We start from the raw sequence: 23957 nt of genomic DNA on the forward strand, positions 1-23957 counted from the left end.
GCATTCTTTTGGTGTACGGTACCATTTAATCCCTAAGCTCTGGTTTCTGTCTCTAGTTAAGCACTACATTCTAGCTAAGCAATACATTCTTCTGAGCAGGAGAATCCCCAGATCAGTATTCAGAGGTAACTCTTTTAGGCCCTAGCTCCGTTTCACAATGCATTTGTTGTGAGGCTGGAGTGAGTGCATACTTTTGATCAAGTGAAAAATCAAAGACAAAACATCACTGATGTATTAACAGTTAAGAATGTGATATTTTAAAATCTTCTAATCATGTGTAGTTAAATAACAGAAAATCTTTCTGAAATTAACCTAGTGCAGTCCTGTTTGAGCAAGTTCAAATCAATACATTTATTCTCATGTTACTTTCATTCAAGCGCTGGACATGGCCAGGTTAGATGCACAATGAGAGGTCTCTCCTTTTCTAGCCATACACAGTGTGTTGCACTGGGCACAGCAAAACAGCCATCCCAGCATATGTGCAATTTAAAAAATAAACATCATAAAACTCAGAGGAATTCTGTTACCGGCACAGGGATCCTGTTGTGTCTCTTCCCTGTTGTGACACAGCATTTCACAGGTCTTTAAAGAAAGCACAAAAACTTAACTGTGTAGATTATAAACAAAACAGTTTATTGATTTATGTTTTCAAGGCCCTTCCATGTTGCAGTTTAGAACTCCATTTGGTAAAAAACAGAATCCTTCACAAACCTCATCTTCACTAAATAAAACATACAACTTCAAGGTCAAGTGAAACAACCAAAATATTCAAACCAGATCCTGACCGTTAAGTATGTACGTTCCTAGAATCACAAAAGAATCCATAAGCACAAAATGGGGGGGTGTGAGTTTTCTAGATTGACAGTAATTTAGGAAACCCAGTATGTGATTCATCGTAGCTAGATTGTACCATCTCAAAGCTGGACTTCTAGCTAAGCCAGGACTGACTTCTCTCATCTATATAAAACATCTGTGTGTGAACAACATAGACTGTCCTCTGCCAAAGATTACTCTGTACCATCCACAGGGAAAGTTTACAGTATTGTAATCAGATTTTTTACTTTTTTAAGTAGGGATTCAGGGTGGGATATTAAAGCAAAATTCATATGTAGGCATCAGCTACAATATTACCTCTGCATTTTGCATTAAACCAAGTAATCACTGACACAATAAGCTCACATCCATACACAGTTTTCATTAAAACATTGCATAATATGGTAGCCATTTTGGCACAGCTGCCTCACAGTAGCAACAGCTGAGGGAGAAAACTGAATGCTGGCACACTTCTCTGACGAATTAGGTGTTTAGGCTGATTTTAACAATTAAAAACAAACAAACAAAAAAAATTGGAAAAAACCCTCAATGCTTTAAAAATTGAGCCAAATGCTCAAGATTCAAACCCATAATGCCTGATCTACTTGAAATGAACATCTATTGTCAGCTAAAACCATTTTGGAAACAGAGAGTACGACTTCAGCCCCTTATGCTAAAGCCAAAAGAGCCTGCACAAATTCTATCACCTTTTCTGAGGTTTTCATGTAGGATTCCTTGCTCAGAGCATGCAAATGCTCAAACTCAGGAATGCCCAGTTGTGGAGTTTGAATTGCATTGCAGGTTCTTTGACTTTGTCACTATTATGTCCTGGTCTCATTTTCACATTGCCAGCAATGCAGCAGCCCTATGCTCCATCTCTACTACACATTCTGAGCACCACAGATTTGGGCATGCCCGTCCTTACATCAATATCTTTATTAAAATCTCATGAAGCACGCATTTCACTTCCATATTTTTGTTCAGCCTGTCACAAGTCAGCAGTGTGCATTTTGTCACCAGACTCCAGGAGCTTTCAGCATTGTCCAGACTGTACCAAACTGTAGGCACATCGCTTGATCTCCTGGTCAGAACTGGAGCATGAGATCTCTTGCTGTTAACAGGACAGTCTCAGTGGTAGAGCAATGTGAGGCAGGCTTCGTTAGGTGTCAGGAAAGTGTCGGGATTACAATTCTTCACTCCTCCTTGGAGTGTGGCCTTGGAGAAGGTGTAAAGGGATCAGGTTGCTGCCACTGTCCAGAAGGCACTGGAGGCAGGCTGCAGCTGACAGCTGGGATCTGGAGGAAACTGCTGTCTGCTTGGTATTAGTAGAAGAGGTCTCAGGAAATGGCAAAAGACATACAGCTGTACCTCCACAAAGGATGCTAGGTTGCCTCTGTGATGGCTGGCAACACCACCTCAAAACAGTGCCAGAGATTTTCTTGGAAAAGCAGAAAAGTCCACAATGCAGATCTACAGTGGTCCATAAGAGACATGTGAGCATCCCGAGCCTTTTACACTGATCAGTTACTTGAATTCACATGCTGCCATCAGGGAAAATATGGTAATGACAGACAAAAAATATTGATGTTCAAATACATTTTAGTTTGAGCATATAAAGTGTCCATATCTTTAGTCTCTGGTGCCCTAACAACATGACCAGCTGAAGAGATGGCTTGCATATTTTCTGGTGACATGAGCTACTCCTCTTGAAGTGGCCTCTGAAAAATGTATTGCTTAAAAATGCACCACAATCATGGCTGACCATGGTAGAGGTGGTAAAAATGAGAGGGACTATCCCCAGTGCTCCTGTGTTTAGTTCCCAGAACACAGCAGTATGGAGTTTAAGTCTGGCCCTCCTTGTAGGTAAAAATTTCTCATAATTGAAATATATAAATTACAGAATACCTAATCTTCAATAATAAAAAATCATCCAAAACAAAGCAGTATGAAATGAATAGCACCAAGGCTCTTGAGATCCATAAATCCATTGTATAAAAGTGAAAATGACAGTACCTAGGCCTAAATAAAAAAGGTATTCCAGTGTTAATTGAGTGAGTGCAGTGCTAAGAGTGCTGAGAACAGTGTTTTTACAAAGCAGCTATCTGGAAGCTGTAACAATATAGAGGTAGAAAATAGATGAGAAGTTGAGTGGTAGTAAGAAACTGGTTATGATCACACCACCATTCCCTTGAGTTTATTCAGTTCATTCTTTGAAGTCAACAGGAATTTTGTCATTTGTCCTCTGCGGAAGAAAAACTGGACCTTAACTGGAGGCTGCACATCATTGTTGAGCTTGGATTTCCAAAAATGCTAGAATATTCCCTTTGAACAGAATCTATTGCACATTTTATCACCAGAGCAAAGTTAGTAAGTAGGTAATACTCTGTTCATAGCATGTAAGGCATATGTGTTCAGTGTTCTGGGAGATGAAGGGTAAATTGTGAAACTTCAAAATAGGGTACATGCTACCTCACAGGATTGTTTCTATCAGTAGCTCCATGACACATGACAATATGCAGCACAGGACTTAATTCTACTGTCATCTGCTTGAATACACAGACTCCAGAGAAAGTTACATTTGCTTCACTGAAAGCAGAATTAACCCCTTTGTCAGGAGTAGGAAATTTTGATATGCACATCCAGACATAACCTAAGCCTAAAGATAATTCAGCAGACAGGCTGGCTGGCAGATACACAGTTTTTGGCATGTGGATTACAGGTCACAGATGTATTTTGCCAGCCTGCAGACACTAAAGGCTAGAGCTCAGTATCAAATAAGGAAAAAGAAATCAAAAGAACAAACAACATCTCACAGCATTTTACCAGAATCCTTATTCAGTACTGACTATTGCTGCTGAGTTGAATTCCAGATTTCCAGTTCATTGACCCGGATGAACACTTGTCAAAATAATCACAGCTTTGTTTCTTCAGTATTGGCCTCTGAACAGCCTTCAGGTCAAAATTATATTATTGAGATTAGCGCCACGGTAATTACCTATTGGAACAGTTTAAAGTTCTTCAAATACAAGTCATGGTTCAGGAAGGAATACAAGATGTTTATAAAAAAATTAATTCTTCAAAAAAAAGTAATTCTATTAAAAATATATAATCCATGACAGAACATTCTATTTTACCTGTCATGGAAAATAAAAAATAGTGCATACATAGAATGCACTCAAAATACATGAGGCCAAATTCTGCACTGAATTAAGTGAGAACTTTGCTGATGTACTAGCTGGAAATCTTCTTTTATGGCCACTGTAAACACTAAGATTTTTATTATTATTATTATTATTTCACAGGTATTTAGATTTCATCTAGTGCATCATTTGACCTACAATAAATGAGCGTATAAAGAACAAATTATATGTCAACAATGTATATTCTCTGTTCCATACTACATCAATTAGCATGACCAAAACTGGAGTAACTACACCCAGTACTGATTGCGCTTCAAAGTTGTGTTTGTTTTCCGACAATACTGGATGACTTCAGGATCAAGATTTAAAATGCTGTTTTGCAGAGGCCTTTCTATAGTTGGAGAAACCACTGCAGGAAGCAGCTGCTCATGTCTTACTGCCATGAATGTTGAGGCTGTACTTCTCTCAGCGCCCTTCAGAAGAGGAGTCACTGTAACAGTGGGTACAGTCAAGCTCCATTCCAGACACCGATCTGGACTATTGAGGATTGCATCTGTTTGACTTTTGACAAGTGATTTTGTCTTCTCTTTCTTCTGGCACATTAACAAAATGCACACAAAAGTAACAGCAACAATAAGTAGCACAGACACCAGGACCAGACGGATAATGATGTACCAAGCATTGCTGCTTTCACCCACTTGCTCTCTGGGACTCTTGGCATTAACCTGGCTTGTAGTCTTTATTTCCTCAGATACACTTGTTCCCATTGCCAGATTTAGCAAGGGGCCTTTCTCATGTAGATATCCCCAGTGATTCTGCCCTGGCCACTTAGTTGATTCAGGCTTCTGTGGTGCTACTGCAGGCTCTTCCTCCTGTGAGGAAGCTGGTGCCTCATACTTTGAGGTAGTGTGAACCTTTGAAGTGGTCATGCCGGTTACAAAAAGCACTTCTGTCGTAAAACCCTGCACAAGTGGAGGACTGTGTGGCACAATGGAATACTGAAAACAGCCAACAGCAGGCTGCACAGCATCTGCCCTGAGTATAAATGTAAATGAGTCATTTAACAGATCAATGCCCGTCATATTTGTATCTATGTCTAGAAGCAAAACACCACCATCAATGTCAGCCTGGGTGAATGTCTGAAGGTCTTCAAACACTGCATCACTCACAAACCTTTTCTTTACAATCTTTTCATGTGAGGGGGGCACTATCACTTCAAATCTAGGATTACTATGTGTCAAATTAGCTAGCTCAGATGCATCCAGGTCACTGCTTCCAAATTTATAAGCCACTCCATTTGAAATCTGCAGGTCAGCTACAACTTGTACTAAAGGCTTCTCTGTGATGTTCAGCACTTGTCCTGTTAGATTGCCTTCTGCAGTGAAAAGCATGAACTTCAGTACTTCTTTGGATGCAGTGAGATTTGACAGGTGGTAGGAGAGCCTTCCTGAGTACAAATCTGCCTGCTCAAATTTAGTAATCTGCTTATTTCCAATCATCAGGTGCCCATATTTGAGTGGCTGAGTTATTTCATACATAATGTTACTGCTTTTTCCATTTGTGACAGCTGAAAGCTGAACACTAGTAATAGTGACAGATGTCTGGCTCTGTGGAAGTACAACACTGGTAAGGTTGACTAGGACAAGAACAATTGGTATGACTTCAAGACTGAACAGTTTGTATAAAGGGCGATGTTTACCGTCAGTCACACTGAAACAAAACACCCCAGAAGATGAACTTCCATCCTGTACAAACCAAATGTTACCACTGTCAACATCAGCTTGTGTGAAATCTTTTATAGAGACACTGAGATTGCTTTTCATTGCTAAATAACCATTATTGGGGTTGCTAACAATGGTGTATTTGAGCTCAGCTGGGGAATTATCTAGGTCTTCAACTTTCAGGTTCTCTGACCCCAGCATTGACACATCTCCTTGCAGGACTTTCAAGTGCAGCCTTTTAGTCTTGAGTTCTGGAGATCGGTCATTCATTGGAAAAACAGTGATATTAAACATCTCCTCTAAAACTTCACTATGGGGCTTTAGGTTTAACCAAACAGCAAAAGCGAAACTGTCATTAAGCGATTCAGAATTATCATGTACATACACAATTCCAAATTTGTTCAGTATGTATTGGGAGAAATTAGGTTTTTCTTTTGGAATGTTTTTTTCTCCAACAACAATCATGCCATGCTGGGGTAAAGAAACAAACTGATACCAGACTTCATACATGGAGCGCTGTATGTCAGGTAGTTTAATCAATAGATTTGAAGCATCTAAATTTGTTTTATTGATCAATACTCTGCCTCCTTCCTGGACTGTGGCACCTGGCAGAAAGGAAAAGAGAATCTTAGTAATTGGCAATTTTATAGTTGCAATACTTCAGAAATTAGATATCAAACACTGATGATGCTCAGAAAATTTTCTCCTTCATAGTATTCTTGATTTCTATATGTCATAACTAAAAATGTATTACCACTACTTTTAAAATAGTCACATATAAGAAACAAGATTTTCTACTGATGCATATACTAAAATTAAAGAAATATCAAAGTGTCAAAACTTCTGAGTGTTTTCACCTACCATTATAGAAAAAAAAGAATATTCTCTACAGCAGTACGAATCATCAAACATAGGTAGTTAATCTCATTTCTAAAGATGTAGTGATGTGGCTTCCCAAGCTACTATCTACATTACACTCTGTGTCAACAGTATTCTGTTCATTGCTTACTGAAAAGAAAGGAGCCTTTGTTTTTCCTCAGTTCTTCAATGGAACCCTGACAGACTCAAAACAATTTGGAGCCCAAACAGTACAGCATTTTTACCTGTATTTGCTAGAAGACGACTATTCCCATCATCTCTGGTAATTTCATATGAAATGACAATATGGAACACCTGGAGATCCAGAGCTGATGGTGGAGAGCAGACAGTAAATGTAAAGAAATCTTCTGCACTCCAGCCAGCTAACTCAGCATGTAAGTGTTCGTACATGATCACACCTTCATCAGCCTATTTTGGGTAAAGGAAAGTCACAGGTGTAAGAGGAAAATTACTTTAACCAGAGGACTGTTAAGGACAGAAAAAAAATATCTTGAGAACATTGTTCAAAGAGGCCTTTGTACCGTAGTCCATGCACAGCATATATGGAACTATAGAATTGTTTAGGTTGGAAAAGACCTTTAAGATCAAGTCCAACCATTAACCCAGCACTGACAAGTCCACTACTAAACCATGTTCCCAAGTGCCAGATCTACACATCTTTTAAAATCTCCAGGTTGGTGATTCAATCACTTCCCTGACCTGGTTCAATGTTAGACCACCCTTCACATGAAGAAAGATTTCCTAATATTCCAGCTAAATGTGTCCTAGCACAACCTGAGTGCATTTCCTCTCATCCTATAGCCTGTTACTTAGGCAAAGAAGCCGATCCTCACCTGACTACAACCTCCTTTCAGGAAGTTGTAGAGAGCAATAAGATTCCCCCTGACCCTCCTTTTCAGGTGCCCCCTGAGCCTCCTTTTCTTCAGATAAACACCCTCAGTTCCCTCAGGCACTCCTAGTAGGACTTGTGCTCCAGACTCTTCCCCAGCTCTGTTGCCCTTCTTTGGACATGTTCCAGCACCTCAATGTCTTTCTTGTAGTGACTGGCTCAGAACTGGACACAGGATTTGAGGTGTGGCCTCACCAGTGCCCAGTACAGAGGGACTGTCACTGCCCTGGTCCTGCTGGCCACACTATTGTTGATCCAAGCCAGGATGCATTGGCCTTCTTGGCCACCTGGGCACACTGCTGGCTCATGCTCAGCTGCTGTTGACCAGCATCCCCAGGTCCTTTTCCACAGGGCAGCTTTCCAGCCACTCTGCCCCAACCTGAGGTTGTGCTGCCTGAGGTTGTTGTGACCCCACGTCTCAACTTGGCACTTGGCCTTGCTGAACCTCATACCATTGGCCTTGTCCCACTGATCCAGCCTGTACATAACTTACACTGAGATTATCTTGCATTTCTCTTTTTCTTAAAATGGACTCTGTGTTGCCAGATAACCTTACCTGAAAGCAGGCAAAATGCTACTGGGCAAGAATGCTTAGTAAGAGCCTTATGTGGAGAGCAGAGATATATAACACTGAGAAACCTATTTCAAACCAGCAATGGTAACAGTGATCATAAGCTCAGCTGGACTATATCTTTAGTGAATCAGAGTATTATATGTCTCAGGCTTTTCTTTACAAGGTGTTATAGTTTGAAACTGGCCCCCCCTGAGAGTTCGGGGGCTCAGAGGTGATTGGGTGCCAGGACAGTGTTTCCTGAAAAGCCAATCACCACTCATGTTGTTCGCTTCTGCTGAAAAATCATATATACACAGCTGCCGGAAGCTGTTGGCAGTTCTGCTGTTGGTGTCTGCTGCGTGTAGGTGGAGAAGGCCAGGGGGTGGCTGGGCTCCTTCTTCCCCCCTCTGGGGGGGGAAGAGGGGAGCCCTGCGGCCCCACCAACTCTGCCTAGGCCAGAGTTGGAGGCAGCATTGAAGTGAGTGTTTGTGAGGGATGTGACTCACAAACAACTGGTAAGTGGGAGAGAGAAAAAGAGAGAGAGAGACAGAGACAGAGAGAGAGAGAGAGAGAGAGAGAGACAGAGAGAGAGAGAGAGAGAGAGACAGAGAGAGGCAGGCCTTGCGGCTAGGCCCTCTTCTCCCCCCCCTTTGCAGCCAGGCTGCAGAAGGGGGCTGTTTTGCCCTCTCGCTGTTTAGTGGGAGTGGATGCAAGGCTCAGCATTTAAGAAGAGCCAAGTGGATGGGCTGATAACGAGACAGCTCGGAGCCAGGGAAAGGAATCCCAGGCGAAATTGGAGACGGACCGAAGACAGGCCCAGAGGATGTCTTTGCCGTGATCTAAATGCAGGACAGCCGAAAACCCGGAGGAGGAATCAACATTCCAGGACGCAGACGCTTGATATGCCGGACTACACTACAGCAGCCACGAACCGAGGTATGAGAGGACAGACTCAAAGTTATCTTCTTGGACTTCATGAGGAGAAAAAAACTGCAACAAACAGCTGAAGGTTGGTTAGGGAGTGTTCAGAGGCCCAGAACACTTCCATGAGAGAGAGACTATGTTACCCAGCAGCCTTGAAAGGCTTCTCCTGGACTAAAGTTAAAGGGAGGAGCTTAAAGGACTGACAGAAATGTAATACTATATATATACATATATATATAGCTGCCTTTCGCTTGTACAGTATATTTATTTGTGTAAATAAATGTATATACTTCCCCTATAGAAGCCTCTGGCCTGAAAGTTTCTCTCTGGCATTGGGATAAATTGTGGGAAGGGGTGGGGAGAAGCCTGGAAATTGGATTTTGGATTTCTAATGTGGCCCAAACTGCCACACAAGGACACTATCAGGGCTGAATTAACTGTCCTGAAAAAGCATATGAAAGGCTGAAGGACTGAAAAGGACTTTGATGCAGGTATTTCCTGGGAACAGCCAAAGATACTTGGTAAGAGACTAAGAAAACCAGAAGGGAGTGTCATCATCATGGCTAGGCTTCGCGAACGAAGATTTGGGAAGGGCTCTACCCACGTTTCTTGCAAGCGCATTGGTGGCTAAAAAGGCCAATACAAGAAAGGCAAGTCCAGTTGCAAAAGGCACAGCAGAAAGACTCCGTAAGTGGTATATTCTGCAAGGCTCGATTCTTTCTGCATTGTCTTTTCTCCTCAAGGGTGATCCTGCGTGCTTTCTCAAAAGCATCAGCAGCGTTATAGATGGTGTGTCTCCAGGCCTCCCAATTGGAGGCCAGAGTAGACCAGTTATGGTGATCAATATGCCCGAGGCTGAGTTGTTGCTTCAGGGAGTCCTTGTATCTTTTCTTCGGGGCTCCTCTCTTGCGGCAGCCAGTGGCAAGTTCACCATAAAGCAGGATCTTAGGGAGGCGGTGGTCCTTCATCCTGGAGACGTGCCCTGCCCAGTGCAGCTGCGTTCTCAGTAGCATGGCCTCAATACTTGTGATTGCTGCTTGTTCTAGAACAGATGTATTGGTCACATAATCTGACCAGTGGATGTTTAGGATTGTGCGGAGGCAGCGTTGATGGAAGAGTTCTAGGAGATGCAGGTGGTGGCGGTAGATGACCCATGATTCGGAACCATATAAGAGAGCAGACAGCACTATGGCTCTGTAAACACTGATCTTGGTACTTTTCTTCAAGTGTTTATTATGCCATACTCTTTTATGGAGTTTTCCAAAAGCACTATATGCCTTCGCTAACCTGTTGTCTATCTCCCCGTCAATCTTACCATCCGAGGAGATGAGGTTGCCTAGGTAATTAAACTGCTGGACTGATTTAAGTTCTGACTGGCCAATGGTGATGTGGGGATGATGGAGGACTTCCTGAGGTGCAGGTTGATGGAGAACTTCTGTCTTCTTTAAGCTGACTTCCAGCCCAAAGAGCTCAGCAGCATCTGCAAAGCAGGATGTTAAACGCTGCAGGGCTGCTTCTGTGTGGGCAACAAGGGCGGCATCATCAGCATAAAGCAGCTCCCGGACAAGATGGTTTAAGGTCTTGGTGTGGGCCTTCAGTCGCCTTAGGTTGAGTAGGCTTCCATCAGTACAGTATCGGATGTAGATACCGTCCTGATCATCGAGGTCTGCCGTGGCCCTTTGAAGCATCATACTGAAAAAGACTGTGAATAGGGTAGGAGCGAGAACGCAGCCCTGTTCCACACCATTCTTTATTAGAAAGGGCTCAGAAAGTGTGTTGCCATATCTGACTTGGCCGTGCTGATCCTCATAAAGAGAGATGATCATTTAAGGAACTTGGGGGGACAACCTAAACGTTCCAAAATCTGCCATAGACCTTTTCTGCTCACAGTATCGAAAGCCTTGGTGAGGTCAACAAAGGTTACATAGAGACCTTTGTTCTGTTCCCTACACTTCTCTTGCAGTTGTCTGAGAACAAATATCATGTCTGTGGTACTCCTGTTGCCTCTGAAACCACACTGACTTTCAGGTAGAATTCCTTCTGCTATAGCGGGTATTAGTCTGTTCAAGAGTATTCTTGCCAGGATTTTGCCAGCAATGGAGAGCAGAGTAATACCATGGTAATTTGAACAGTCTGATTCAGTACCTTTCTTCTTATACAAAGTGATGATGACTGCATCATGAAGGTCTGAAGGTAGTTCGCCTAGTTCCCAACAGCGCACCACAAAGTCATGAAATTTAGCATGGAGTGCAAGGCCCCCATGTTTCCAGACTTAGGGTGGAATTCCATCAACCCCAGCTGCCTTGCCAATTTTCACCTGCTGTATGCCCTTGAGGGTTTCTCCTAAAGTGGGGGCAGTATCCAATTCGTATTTCACCGGTTGTTTTGTGATGGACTGAATTGCTGAGTCTTGGACTACACGGTTGGTACTGAAAAGAGTCTGAAAATGTTCAGACCATCGATTCAGAATGGAGCCTTTATCTGTCAGAAGTGTTTGACCATCTGCACTGAGTAGTGGGCTTTGGACTTGGTATGTAGGCCCATACGCTGTTTTCAGGGCCTCATAGAATCCTTTGTGATCCCCTGTATCTGCACATAGTTGAGTTTTTGCAGCTAGATCGGTCCACCACTTGTTCCGGATGTCACGGAGTTTCTGTTGGAGCTTGCTGCTTGCAAGACGAAAGGCTGTTTTTCTTGCATGACAGGATGGCAGTGCAAGGTGTGCTTGGTGGGCAGTTCTCTTCTTCCTCAACAAGTCCTGAATTTCTTGATTGTTTTCATCAAACCAGTCCTTGTTCTTCTTGAGGGAGAACCCTAAGGATTCTTCAGAGGATTGCAGGATGCTGCTTTTAATATGATGCCAAATTGTTTCAGGAGAGGAATCTGCAGAATCTGTGGAATGGTTTTTGAGCCTAGTTTGAAGGTTTGCCTGGAATCTTTCTCTTACTGTGGCTGATTGGAGATTGCTAACTTGGAGTCTTCTCCCTGGGATGTTGCCCCTTTTGGGTTTGAATTTGAGATTGAAATTGAGTTTACAGCGCACAAGCCGATGGTCTGTTTGTCATTCTGCGCTGGGCATCACACGGGTATGGTGGACATCGCGGACATCTCTCCGTCGCACCAAGACATAATCAATGAGGTGCCAATGCTTAGACCTGGGGTGCATCCAGGTTGTCTTCAGACTATTTTTCTGCTGAAAGATAGTATTAGTGATGGTAAACTGTTGCTCTGCACAGAATTCTAGCAGAAGTCGACCATTATCATTGCAGTTTCCAACACCATGCTTGCCTAATATTCCTTTCCATGCTTCAAAATTCTTACCTACTCTGGCGTTGAAATCACCCAGGATAATGATCTTATCATCTGCGGGCACCTTCTGGGTAAGGCAGCGCAGATCAGTGTAAAATTTATCTTTTTCAGCAGGGTCGGCTTGGAGAGTTGGGGCATATATACTAAAGATGACAACGTGTTGCTTGTTATTTAGTGGAAGGCATAGGGAGATAATGCGGTCAGAATGACCTGTCGGCAGATTTTCGAGTTTAGGGACAATAGAGTTTTTGATCATGAAGCTGACACCTGAGAGATGTTTTTCGGTTCTGGGCTTACCTGACCAAAAGAGTGTGTAATTGGCACCATGTGCTCTGAGGCTGCCTTCCTCATGAAGGTGAACTTCGCTGAGAGCAGCAATGTCGATGTTGAGATGAGCCAGCTCATGAGCAATTAGGGCAGAACATCACTCAGGACGTCCGCTATTGGCAGAATCGAGCATGGTTCTGATGTTCCAACATGCTAGAGTTAATTTAGGTACACCTTGGAGGCAGGTTCATGCCTTTGTCTTTTGATCTTTGTGCGACCGCATTAGAAGAAGATGCCCGTTGGCCTGTGGTTAACCAACCGGGTGAAGGTGGAGATGAGCTTTGTTTAGGCCACCTTTTCTAGGCCCCTCTCCGAGTGGAGCAAGCAGTGCTGTCCTTGAAAAGGCTGCTTGGTCATTCAGGGTGCTGCCCCAAGAGACTGTCATCTCCAGTCAGTCTCAAATGACCAATATCCTGAACCGCCTGCATGCAGGGTTGAGTCTGCAGCTCCCAGTGCACCCTTCACCTGCCATTTCGACCCTCGCCTGTTGCTGCAGGACTTTTTGCATGTGGGTAAAGCCTTCAAGCCTGCGCAATGGGTTTTTTAGGTGAGATGCAGTATGCACGGAACTGAACCCACCCTTTAATCTTAAGGTTCATCTGCCAGGGCCCAGCAAGCTTGGACGGTGGCAGCGAGGTCCTCAGGACGTAGGTTTGATTAGAGTGACCTTCTCTTAGATGGATGGCCTTACAGGGCTAAGCGAGCTCCATCTGCCCGGGTTTGGGATTAGAGTTGTCCTTCTCCTAGGATGACTGCCAGAAGGCTAACGAGCTCATCCTGCCCAAGAATGTAGTGTAACTGGTCCTACGGTTTTGACCTATCTGGCACGGGCAACCCTACCGAAGGCACGTACCATTGCCAGCATAGCTCGCAACCACATAGGGGTGGACAGGCTATGTACCTGTTAGAGCGATTTGGGCAAGTCTTTAATTTCCTACTTTACTATCACCTATTTATATATAATCATAAGGAGATGCCCAGGAACAGCCCTTTGTCCTACCCACCCTTTCAGGATGTAACAGAGCAAAGCAAATATATCCAGAACATGCCGAACCTGGGCAGTAGCCGCAGGTAAGCCAAAAACAAAAAGACAAACAAACAAACAAACCAACCAACCAACCATTCTGGCCCCCGTACCCATCCAAGGCTGGGGTGCCTTTCAAGGCCCCAGCCTGGCTGGGAACCCCATCACTCTAAAAGGGACCCCACTACCCACCCTGACCATATCCTTCCCCCACTGTGTTAACACGTATCTTCACGAACACTGCTCACCTCTGACACTTCATACAGGATTGCCCCGCTCTCCCTCCTGTCAGTCCGAGGACCCCCACGGTCTGCTCGATACCCCTCTCCTCTATTCCCCCCTCCCTTCCCCTGTACCCCCCCCTTCCCCCCTCAAACCTGGAATGGCAAACCTCTGTGTGCTCTGAAGCTGCCCTCTCCTCCTCCACGGGCGTGCAGCAACTGCCGGCAAGGCTGCCCATCTCTCTCCCCTCTCACACTGTGGCTGTGCGTGGGGACCAAAATGTGTGCGCTCTGCGCACGCGGCGCAGGGAAGACTGCCGGCAAATCCGGGTCCCGCCCCACGTGCCCAGAGAGTGAGGGGACGCCCGGCGAGCCCGGGTCCCGCCGCTCACCCCGGGAGTGCAGGGAGGACTGCCGGCAAACATGGGTCAGAAGAGAGTGTAACGACAATTGAAATATACTCTTAAGCATAAGCAAAGAGCTGACGAAATTACTTAGTGGGAAATTTATACATCACAGCAAGAAGGGGATCCCTAAGAAACAGGAAGAAACCTGGTTTGTCCTACATGTGCCTGCATTGACCTTGCAGATCATCATACTCAAGAGAATCCTATCAGTCCATTGTGTCTAATCAAGACACAGCAGTAAATCTTCAGAAAAACAAATGCACACACAACATAAAACCATTTATCTCTCTAAAACTCAAAGTGAAAGGCAGTATTTTCAGACTATTTCTCATCAACAGGAATTATACACAAATTTTAAGATCAATACCATAATATACTGGAACTGCAACAGAATTCCTAATAACAGCAAGATTAGAACACTTACTCAATCTCATCCAGTAGATTCAGCATCTGGTCTGCTTGCTAATTTATTCACTAGCCTGGAGGGAAGACAGTCATACCTATTAAATCCTTGGCAAATTCCAGGCAACTGCTGACCTTGCCTGCATGTGTTAGTTTGTAATTGCCAGAGAGATCCCTGTCTCAGATGGCGCGGGTTCTGAGTTTACTATTGTAACATACTCCTTAGAGCCTGCAAACAGTCTGACGGGACTCATTAGCACACGTTTCTATCACACAGGTTTGAAAGGTGTGAAAAAAGAAAACTAAAAGCTCCCTGCTGCTATCACAGATGAAACATTTTAGCAGTTTAGAGTCTGAGGTGTGAATACAGAGTTCTAATACTGAAATTACTGCAACAGCCCCCTTTGAGATCACTAGGGAAACTGGGCTTTCAAGGTTGGGGTTCTCAGCAGCCTCAAAACCATCCTGCTTTTTCTCTAAAAAAGTCAGACTGATGTGATAAAATCCTATGTGCACATCTTCAGGTTTGTACCTTTCCTATACTAATTTTATTCTAAATGGCTATTATAGGAAAAAAAAAATATCAAAAGGATATGTTGATTCAGGGTAACTTTCCAAAACCTCTAGGACTTCAAGTTGGGAGAGAAAAAACAAGCAAATATCATGTTGAAAAACTACTGTGTTATTCAAGAGTGTTTAATGCACAAATGATTTTCTTATATTCCCAAACAACAACTGTTCAAGAAAAAATGCCTTGAAATGCAATAGTGATTTCAGTCCTTTTTTTTTCCCTCCAGCAACAAAGCAATAAACCACAGGGCACAGGGAAGAGTTCAGCACCACAGCAAAAGAGATAACTACTTTTATAAGCCAGCAACATAGTACTTTTATGAAGTGAAATTTGAAGTTCCTCAACACAGAATGAAGAGTATGAAAATACAAAATACTAATCTAATGCAAAATATTTTCAGTTCAAATCAGATTTACAAGCTTCTTATTACTAAACAGAAACTGAATGTCTTAGTCTCCATTACATGGAAAATGTACAATGTTTGTAACATCAATGTGATTTTCTAACTGATATTTAACTCCATGTGCTACAACACACTAAACTGAAAATTTATTTAGATACCTTTTCTCTCCCTCATACCTCATTCTCTACCAGCATAAAGAGCAAGCTAGTATGGATACCTTAATTCTACCGGTAAGCAGTTACTTAGTTGTTTGAAATTAAAATGGCCAATAGAAATATCTCCTAGAGACAAGAAAAGCATACATATTATTATAGCTTAAATCCTTACACAATTTACAGAGTTCAAAGGAAATTTAGCTATACATCAGTAAAAACTAAAGCTATAGAGAAAAAACTGGCATGTTCTGACATGGCACTGTCTAATAAACATCCATAAAGATCATATCCATAGGCAAAAAGAGTGAAACTCCAAAACCTTAACTGAAAGATTTTCTGTCTAACATGCTTAACTGTTTCATTTAATGCTCATAAAAATCACACACTTTGGGATCAGAAGGGAGCAGCATTATCATATAGTTCATCTCTTTCAGAACTTAAGACAAAATTTAGCATCTATTGTAGCAAGACCAATAACATCATGGGATTAGTACATAGTTTTATGAGAACCATTCTGTGTTCATTTTGCTTTATAAAGTCCAAGTGGAGATTCATTCCACCACAGTCCTCGGTCAGGTTGTTTGAAAGTTTGATGATAACTAATAAAAATGTCAACCTTTTTTCCAGGTTTTACTTATCAAGTTTCAATTTCTGGCCAACAGATTTTCTCATTTCTTCATACACTGAATCAAACAGTCACATTTAAAATCTGTAAACATAGGTTTTTCCATGAGCAAAGTCAGAAGATTGACCTCCTTTTGTCTCCCTCACTTTGATTTTCTGAGAATACCTTAATGCAGAGGACATGGTCATATTCAGATTCTGCACACAGACATAAGTAATTTCTGTTGCAGAAGAACGTTTCCATCAAGTTACATAAGCTGCCACATTTTAGTCATTCAGTATGAGAACCTATATCACAGGTAAGATACTTTAAACACTTAGTATCACAGCCAATCAAGTCAATAAAAGTCCTCTTGGGGACACCCATGACTGTGTACAGCTAAAATGAATATGATACTTTCAGAGTATAGACTTTTCATAGAGCAAAAGGTTGCCTCTTCTGCCAGAAACTAAAGGCTTCCAACCTCTGCCTGCTGGTTAATGGCACCAGAACAGCTTTTCTTGACAAATACTAATAGAAGCAAAACAGTGGGAATTGCCAAGACCCTGCTGGTATCCAAGCAGAGAGGAACATTCACTACTAGATGCCAGATATTTAATGACATAGCAAATCTGGATGGTTGCACTGATGGATCACATATGCCTGATTACTTAACAGATATAAATGGAATCAGACAAAGAACAAGCAACTGAGATGCCCTTTGAAGCAACAATGTACCCCTTAACTAGTTATTATACAGTAAATGCTTACCATAGACTGTGTAAAACTGAGAATTTCCTGAGTGGTATCATCGGAATTTACTCTGATCAGCCTTCCAAGTTTTGGGAAAGTTACAATCATAAAAGTTATACTTCTGTTTCCTGCACTGATCACATCACTGGTTACAGCTTTAAGATCATGTTGTGAAATAGGTTTCCTGGAACCTAAAAAAAAGTCAATTACAGGAAACACATATTTACAAGAGCAATTTTACAAAAGGTTAAGTTTTGTATGCACAACTCACACTCTCACCCAAGTATTCTACTTAGCCTTTTAATAATGTTTTATAAGATCAGCAGGCTTACTCTTTTTCTAGTTACCTTCTAGTTGCAACTCTTTTTTCAATCAAAATGGCCATTAGTAGGATGTATCTTTGTTTTACAAATGTAAAAAATGCAGTACTCTTCAGCACATGGAATCGCTAAACACTAGCTTCTGCAAAAACAACCCAAAGCAAGGAATAGAGCATGTATAAGAAGCTCTGCTCCTACATGACATATCTAGAACTGAATTCATACTCCAATGTTTTGGGTATTCCTAGTTGCCACAGAAGATAGGATGATTTGGCAGGGAGAAGCCTCAACACAGTAAAGTTTTCAGTGAACACATAAACCAAAGCCACTTATTAACAGAAACATGAAGCATGCTTTATCAATATGAAATATTATTTTCATTAAATGAAATTAAAACATCAATACTGAATTAAACAAATTAGGAAGAACATCCTATAACAGAAATGACTGCCTGAACTGAAATAATGTATTATTTATTAAGAGGTAAAAAAATCCTTTTGATACATAGCACCGCACTAACCTAACTAAAGTTACTAAATTCTGGCTTAAAGATGAAAAAGATTATTACAAGCTTTCTGGCATTTAGTTAAACACACAATTTTTGACACACATAGGTGTGATGAAACCACACTTAGTAATTTCCTGAAAGAAAAAAATAAGTTTTATTTGGCTTTTTTTGAAGCACTTTCAAGGTATACAGTCAGCACACTAAAATTCACGTTCAGTAATAATTTCGGAGGAGCAATAGATTCCGATAACCCTATTCTCCCTATATCTCCACTTCTGCCTCAGTTTTCACATTTTCTTTTTTCTTAAGCACCAAGCTTTTGTAGGTTTCAATACATAATTTCAGATATATACTAGCAGTATATATCCTTGAAGTCTGAATTATCAATCCACCTTCAATAAACCATAATGTTTATACAGGAATAACACAAAATAACATATATATGCTACAATATTCAGAGGAAAGGGGATGCTTTGCAAGCCATTAGTAACATCAGGTTTACCTGCAGCTGTGCCATGGTTCAAATCACAACTACTTTGAAGGAGAGTTGTTATAACAAAATAAGATCTTCTGGCTCTGTCTGTTTTCCCATTTTTACCTTCCCATATCTCTCTGTGTCCATACTGTTTTGAAAAGTGAAGCTGTCCCTCAGGTCTAGAAAAATTCTCCCACACTGTATCTAATTCAAGAAAGCTTCCTTCTCTTCCTCTCTCTTCTTTTCCCTTTTTCGTATGACAGTCAGGGAGGGAAGCATGACCTTGTGTATACAGCAGATGTGGTCAGAAATTTACAACTTAGAGCACCAGTTAATCAAACCACATAAATCTGAAAATGCAGTTGTTTATCAATAACCTGCTACTTATGTAAATCAGGCCTCATTGCCTTAACAGAGTAGGACAGAGTAACTCTAAAACATGGTCATACTGTAGTGATGAAAGTTACTGCTCCATTTTTTCATAATCATACCAGGTTATCACACCACCACCACCACAGTGTAGGGCCAAGGATGTCTGTCACAGAACCCTGTTCCTTCCTCATAGACCTGACCTCACTTCACTGCTCAGCACAGGCTGAAATATAGCCTAGGGCCACAGACAACAGAGTCTATCATGCTCTCCTGTAATATAGGATCCTCCCCCAAACATAACCTTCTCCTTCACCACTCCTGTCCTGAGAGTTCAGAACCTTCTCCAGCACCCACAGTGCACCCACTACACCCAGTAGTTCTCCTCTAGTCTTCACCCACCCAACAGACTGGGTGAAGGAAAGTGAAGTGAGAACACTGTCCGTGTGTTCTCAAATACAGAAGCAGAGAGGTCACAAAGACAACCCAACCCAAAGGAACAGAGAGGAGGAAGACACACAATAAGGACACATGATGCCGAGTAGGGCCAAACTAATCCATACAATTAGAGTGCAACAGCATAAGGTTGGTACATAATAATTTTGTTACACATTTTTACATTTAAGATTTGGAAAATGCTTTGGCATGAGCATTCTGCCTATCACTAGTAGAGAGTTATAAATCATCTCTTACACACCAATATTGCATGGTAATAAGCTTTGTAAGTGGATTTATGTGAATCCCATTTATATTGACTGAATTAGAAGATCACGTTGCTACAATCTCACTTTTTGTTGCCTGTGTTTAAGTGGCTTTCATGGCAAACCTTTGTTTATGCAGCTTATAATTGGGAAGTTTAAGAAGATAAAGTGCTCCTCTTCTGTATCCAATTAATAAATCAAGGTACAGGTTAACACCTCTAGAAATTTGCCAATTCTCCATCTCTCTCTCACTCTACAGACTGTATTCAGAGAAAAAAAAAGGTAGCACAGGCAAAAGTGTGATGCAAGACATTGCTCAGAGAAAACTAACCTATTACTCCTTTAATCCTGCAATTAATGTTAGATTACTACCTCAATCAGGGACTACTCTAGCCAATGTCAAGGAGCAAATGGCTCTGGTGAGACCCTCTTACATCAATTCCCGCAGTAGTACGACTTCATTTAAAAAATACTTAGCTACTGATCCAACTAGTTACAAATGCCCCAATATGAACCAAAGTTTTCAGTCCTTCTGATTCATCAGTCTCTCCATAACTCATCTTAAACAATAAAAAAGTGAATTAGCAATCTGCAGAGTTTACATGTGCTATTCAGAATCTCACAGACGCAAGCTCCATTCTGCTTTTACCAATCAATATCACAACCATCTAGGACACCTCTAAATATTTTAATATAATAGAGCTTTTTAACAAATCTGAATGGGGAATATCCAGAGCTTAGGCAGACAGTGCTATTGTCACACTGTGCTTGTATATTTCACTGTCAGTTTCTATTGACTCCAAGCATATCAAAAAGTTAGACTACAAAGCAAAAAAGCAATATGTTGTTTGAGAAAACATAATCCTTCTTTTCAAAATCATACAGATAGATGTTCCCAGGTACAGTTTTCCATAGTTTAGTCAGTTAGGTATCTGACAAATAACTCTATATTATGCAATATTTTCAACTGGATAAAATCAAAATAATCTTAAAAAACAGACCTAGAAAGACTCTGAGTCCTCTGTTCTCTTCAAGGCTAATGACCAGCGTATGTGCTGTGATGCTAAAAATCTGTCGAGGTGCAAAGTTCAAACCATCTGTCACCTGAGAGTTGAAGCCTCCAGACATTGCTCCTGTAGAAAACGAAATCATAAATTTATTCTTGTATTACTCTGTCACACAAAACACAAGCATACTTTTGGACACCTTTTGCTCTTGGCTACAGTGAAATATTGTTGAGGAATATATTTGGTGCAGGTAGCTCAATGTGCAGCTGCAGTGCCAGCTACAGATTGAGCTCTGGGTGGCAGGATCCCCAGGCAAGAGGGTCCCAGGCAAGAGGGTCCCAGGCAAGAGGCCACGAACTGCCCACCCTTTGCATAACAAAGGGCACATGGACCTGTGGCCCAGCTGGACACAGAGAAACAAGAAGAGCCAGGAACTCCAGACCTCCTTGTGCTTAGACTGTGAGGGTATAAAAGCCCAGGGGTCCTTGTTCAGGGTCCCACCTCAGAGGCTCCCAGCTTGAGCTGTTATTCTGTTGTTGCATCATGATTAAATTATATTAAGGAACAGGTGCCTGAGATAGGTGCTATGGGAAACCTGGGACTGAACTGTTAAGGAAACCTAATCTGACTGTGTGAGTGGTGTGTATAGGGTGAGCAGTGTGTGTAGGGAGTCAAGCAAAGTACCTGTTGGGTCACTGCAACTGCCCACTGTGAAAGGGCCTCGGTCTCCTGTGGTATAAGTGTGACCACCTGAGTGACTCCTGAACAGAGCAGACTGGAAAGTTTCCTTAACAATATATATCCAAAGTCATCCTGACAGCAACTTTTGATCAGAACCTTTGTATCTTAATTAGAATTAAATAAATTGATAATGCAGTTAAGACCTTCCCAAGGAAGAACTACTGGCTGCTGTTTACAGTGAAGGTCAACATCCCTTAGATGTAAATTAGGAAGAGTGGGCCGCCTTCTCTTTCTTTACTGACCCAGTGGAGCTGAAACCAAGTTAAACTTTGGGAAACAATGACTTCTAGATTTCCAACTTCTTTTATATCTTAGGAGGGTCCAAAGCACTTAAGCAGTCACATTTTGCCAAAGAAGGAACTGAGGGGGAAAGTAACTAGAATGTTCTTTCCTTTTGTTTTACGTTTAAAGGTCTGTATCAACCCTCGGGTTGTTTCCTTTGCCTCTTTGCTGCGCTTCAGCTTTGCTGAAGTATGTATGTTGTGACAGCTTAAAATATTTCAGAGGTTATGTGTACTCATAATAAATGCACATTTATGCCTTTAATCTTAGGACCTCTGCATACTTTGGCACAAGCAATAGCAAAATACCTCCAGGAGTCTGAGTGGATTCCTGTAAAAATACATCTCTCAGTACTGACTGACTGCTTCAAGCAGAGGCTTCCCAGACTGTTCAATTAGGTAGAGAGATTGAAACATTAGCTGTTGCAAAGAGTTACCACGCTCTTCTACTTGCTTTGCCCAATTTAGCCACAAGATACTGCTAAAAGAATATAGATCCTGAAAGCCAGAGGGTGCTTGCATGTGAAGATCAGAACACCCTGCCTAACTACAAATTTACATATCAGAAGAATCAAATGTGGGTTCTGAGATTATAGTTAACAACACCCCTAAATTAATAACACCCCTGGCTCTTATATCCAGCCAGACAATGAAGCAGTTCTGGAAGATCATGTCATATAGTTTTTATTTTAACAGTTTTTATTCTCTGATGTTTTCTCCTGATATAAATGAAGAAGCTGCTTATTTTAAAAAGGCATCAGGGAGTCTAGTATTTGCACTAGGTTGGAAAAAAAACACCCTCATTTGCTTTTTTGGATAATGCAGGTCAACTGCTTGATTGACACAGATGTTTTGTCATCGGCAGTCAGGAACAGAACTACATCTCGAACTTCTGCTTGGGTGGAGCATTTATTACTTTATCAATTATTTTATCAATTAATTTTTAAAGACACATCTGATCAGAAGCGATAAAAAAGACATCAAAAAGTTGCACTGAAAAGACATTACGACTTCAGAACCAACAAGAGTTCAATTCAGTACTGTCCTTAGAAAAATAATGGCAGGATTTCTGGGCAGACCCCATACTGAAAAAGTGGGAGGGAAGTACTCTAGAGTGAAGGAAGGGTGGAAAAGACAAGGAATTCTCATGCTGAAAGAGGAGTACAAGAAAAGGAAAGGTACATTCTGGTTCTGCTTTTATGCTGGTGACAGAACAATCAGGGATTATGGAAGAAACAAATAAAACATTCAAGGTGACAATATGAGAAAGACAGGAGAGATTTGCAACTCACAGCACAGAATTAGCAGCATAACGTAACGCATGAGGCTGAGTAAAGATGAAGGGAAAGCTCTGAGGTCTAACTTAAAAGCATAAAAGCAAAGTATGGTAGTACTTTCTTTAGTACTCCAGTACAAAAGACACTAAGAATGGAGAGTCACTGTCAGGTACAGACGTAAAAGATGCGTGGTGCCATGAGGAGTAGCCAGGGAATGGAAGAGCTGTCTCAGCCAAGCGGATGATGCTCTTCTCCTTGGAAGGGCTACAGTGGGTAGAAGAGCAGATACTTCCCAAGAGGACCCAAAGAAGCTAGTGCACACTGTAAGACTGACAACAAGGGACAGAGAAAAGGGATAAAAATCTGAATGACAGCAGAACACAAGGAAAGACCACAGGACAAGGCTGGGAGCAAGAAAATGAGAGTAAGAAGTACATTTCTAGCAACAGTTCAAGATGAGAGAGGAAAGAAAATCACTGACAGAGAAAGGAAGTAAAATATCCAGAGTCCTTTCTGAAGCACTGGAGGCCATGAGGCTGAGCAGATAGAGCAGCTGCAAGACCTGACATATGACCTGAGCAATTTTATGTTATAAAATTACTGTACAAGCCACACTCCCACTCACTTGAAAACAAAATTTTCTGTTCTTTTCACTTTTATTAATCAAGATTCACTCCCTAAGACTACAGATATGCATGTGCCCTTTCAGGAACACAGAAGGGAACTGATTTCCTCACACTGAGACTTCCACTGTCCTACCACCATAGGGGTTTTTACATGTCAAAGTCTCCCTCGGAACAATTCAAATAGCTTGGCTCACTTTTGTCGTGCTCTTGACCTTTAATTTCCTGGTCAAATTATTTGAGCAGGATTCTTGCAGCTCACCAGCAACTGCTTGTAAAGTGACTTCAGTAACATATACACACTCTGCCAGACAGTGCATCATAAGTCAGAGCACATTAACCTCATGAAGACACAGCATAGATCTGGAGTGACTGCTGCAGCCAAGGGAGTACCGGAATTCCAGCCTGCCTTGGGGCTGGCAAGACAGTGCTGTACCTCTTCTATCTCCATCCTAAAAAAAATGGTTTATTCCTTCTGTAGAATAACTTTCTTCTTTTGGCTGAGGTAACACAGTGATATGGTTTGAAGCTGGCTCCCTGCCAAGTCTCCAAACCTTACC

At 41.8% G+C, this 23957-nt stretch overlaps 1 protein-coding gene across 1 annotated transcript in view; it reads right to left on the minus strand.

Annotated features, from left to right (window-relative positions):
* Window positions 1-612: 612 nt before the first annotated feature.
* The window catches only part of LOC113981781 (chondroitin sulfate proteoglycan 4-like), a 42054-nt gene continuing 18709 nt past the window's right edge, over window positions 613-23957 (minus strand). The window contains 4 exon segments of the mRNA XM_027709363.1: window positions 613-6279; window positions 6778-6961; window positions 17114-17286; window positions 20470-20601. Coding sequence (XP_027565164.1) covers window positions 4244-6279; window positions 6778-6961; window positions 17114-17286; window positions 20470-20601 — 2525 coding nt within the window. The 3' untranslated portion in view covers window positions 613-4243.

Source organism: Neopelma chrysocephalum, unplaced genomic scaffold (genome assembly GCF_003984885.1).
Source record: "Neopelma chrysocephalum unplaced genomic scaffold, ASM398488v2 Primary Assembly neopelma1_96770, whole genome shotgun sequence".
Taxonomy (NCBI): domain Eukaryota; kingdom Metazoa; phylum Chordata; class Aves; order Passeriformes; family Pipridae; genus Neopelma; species Neopelma chrysocephalum.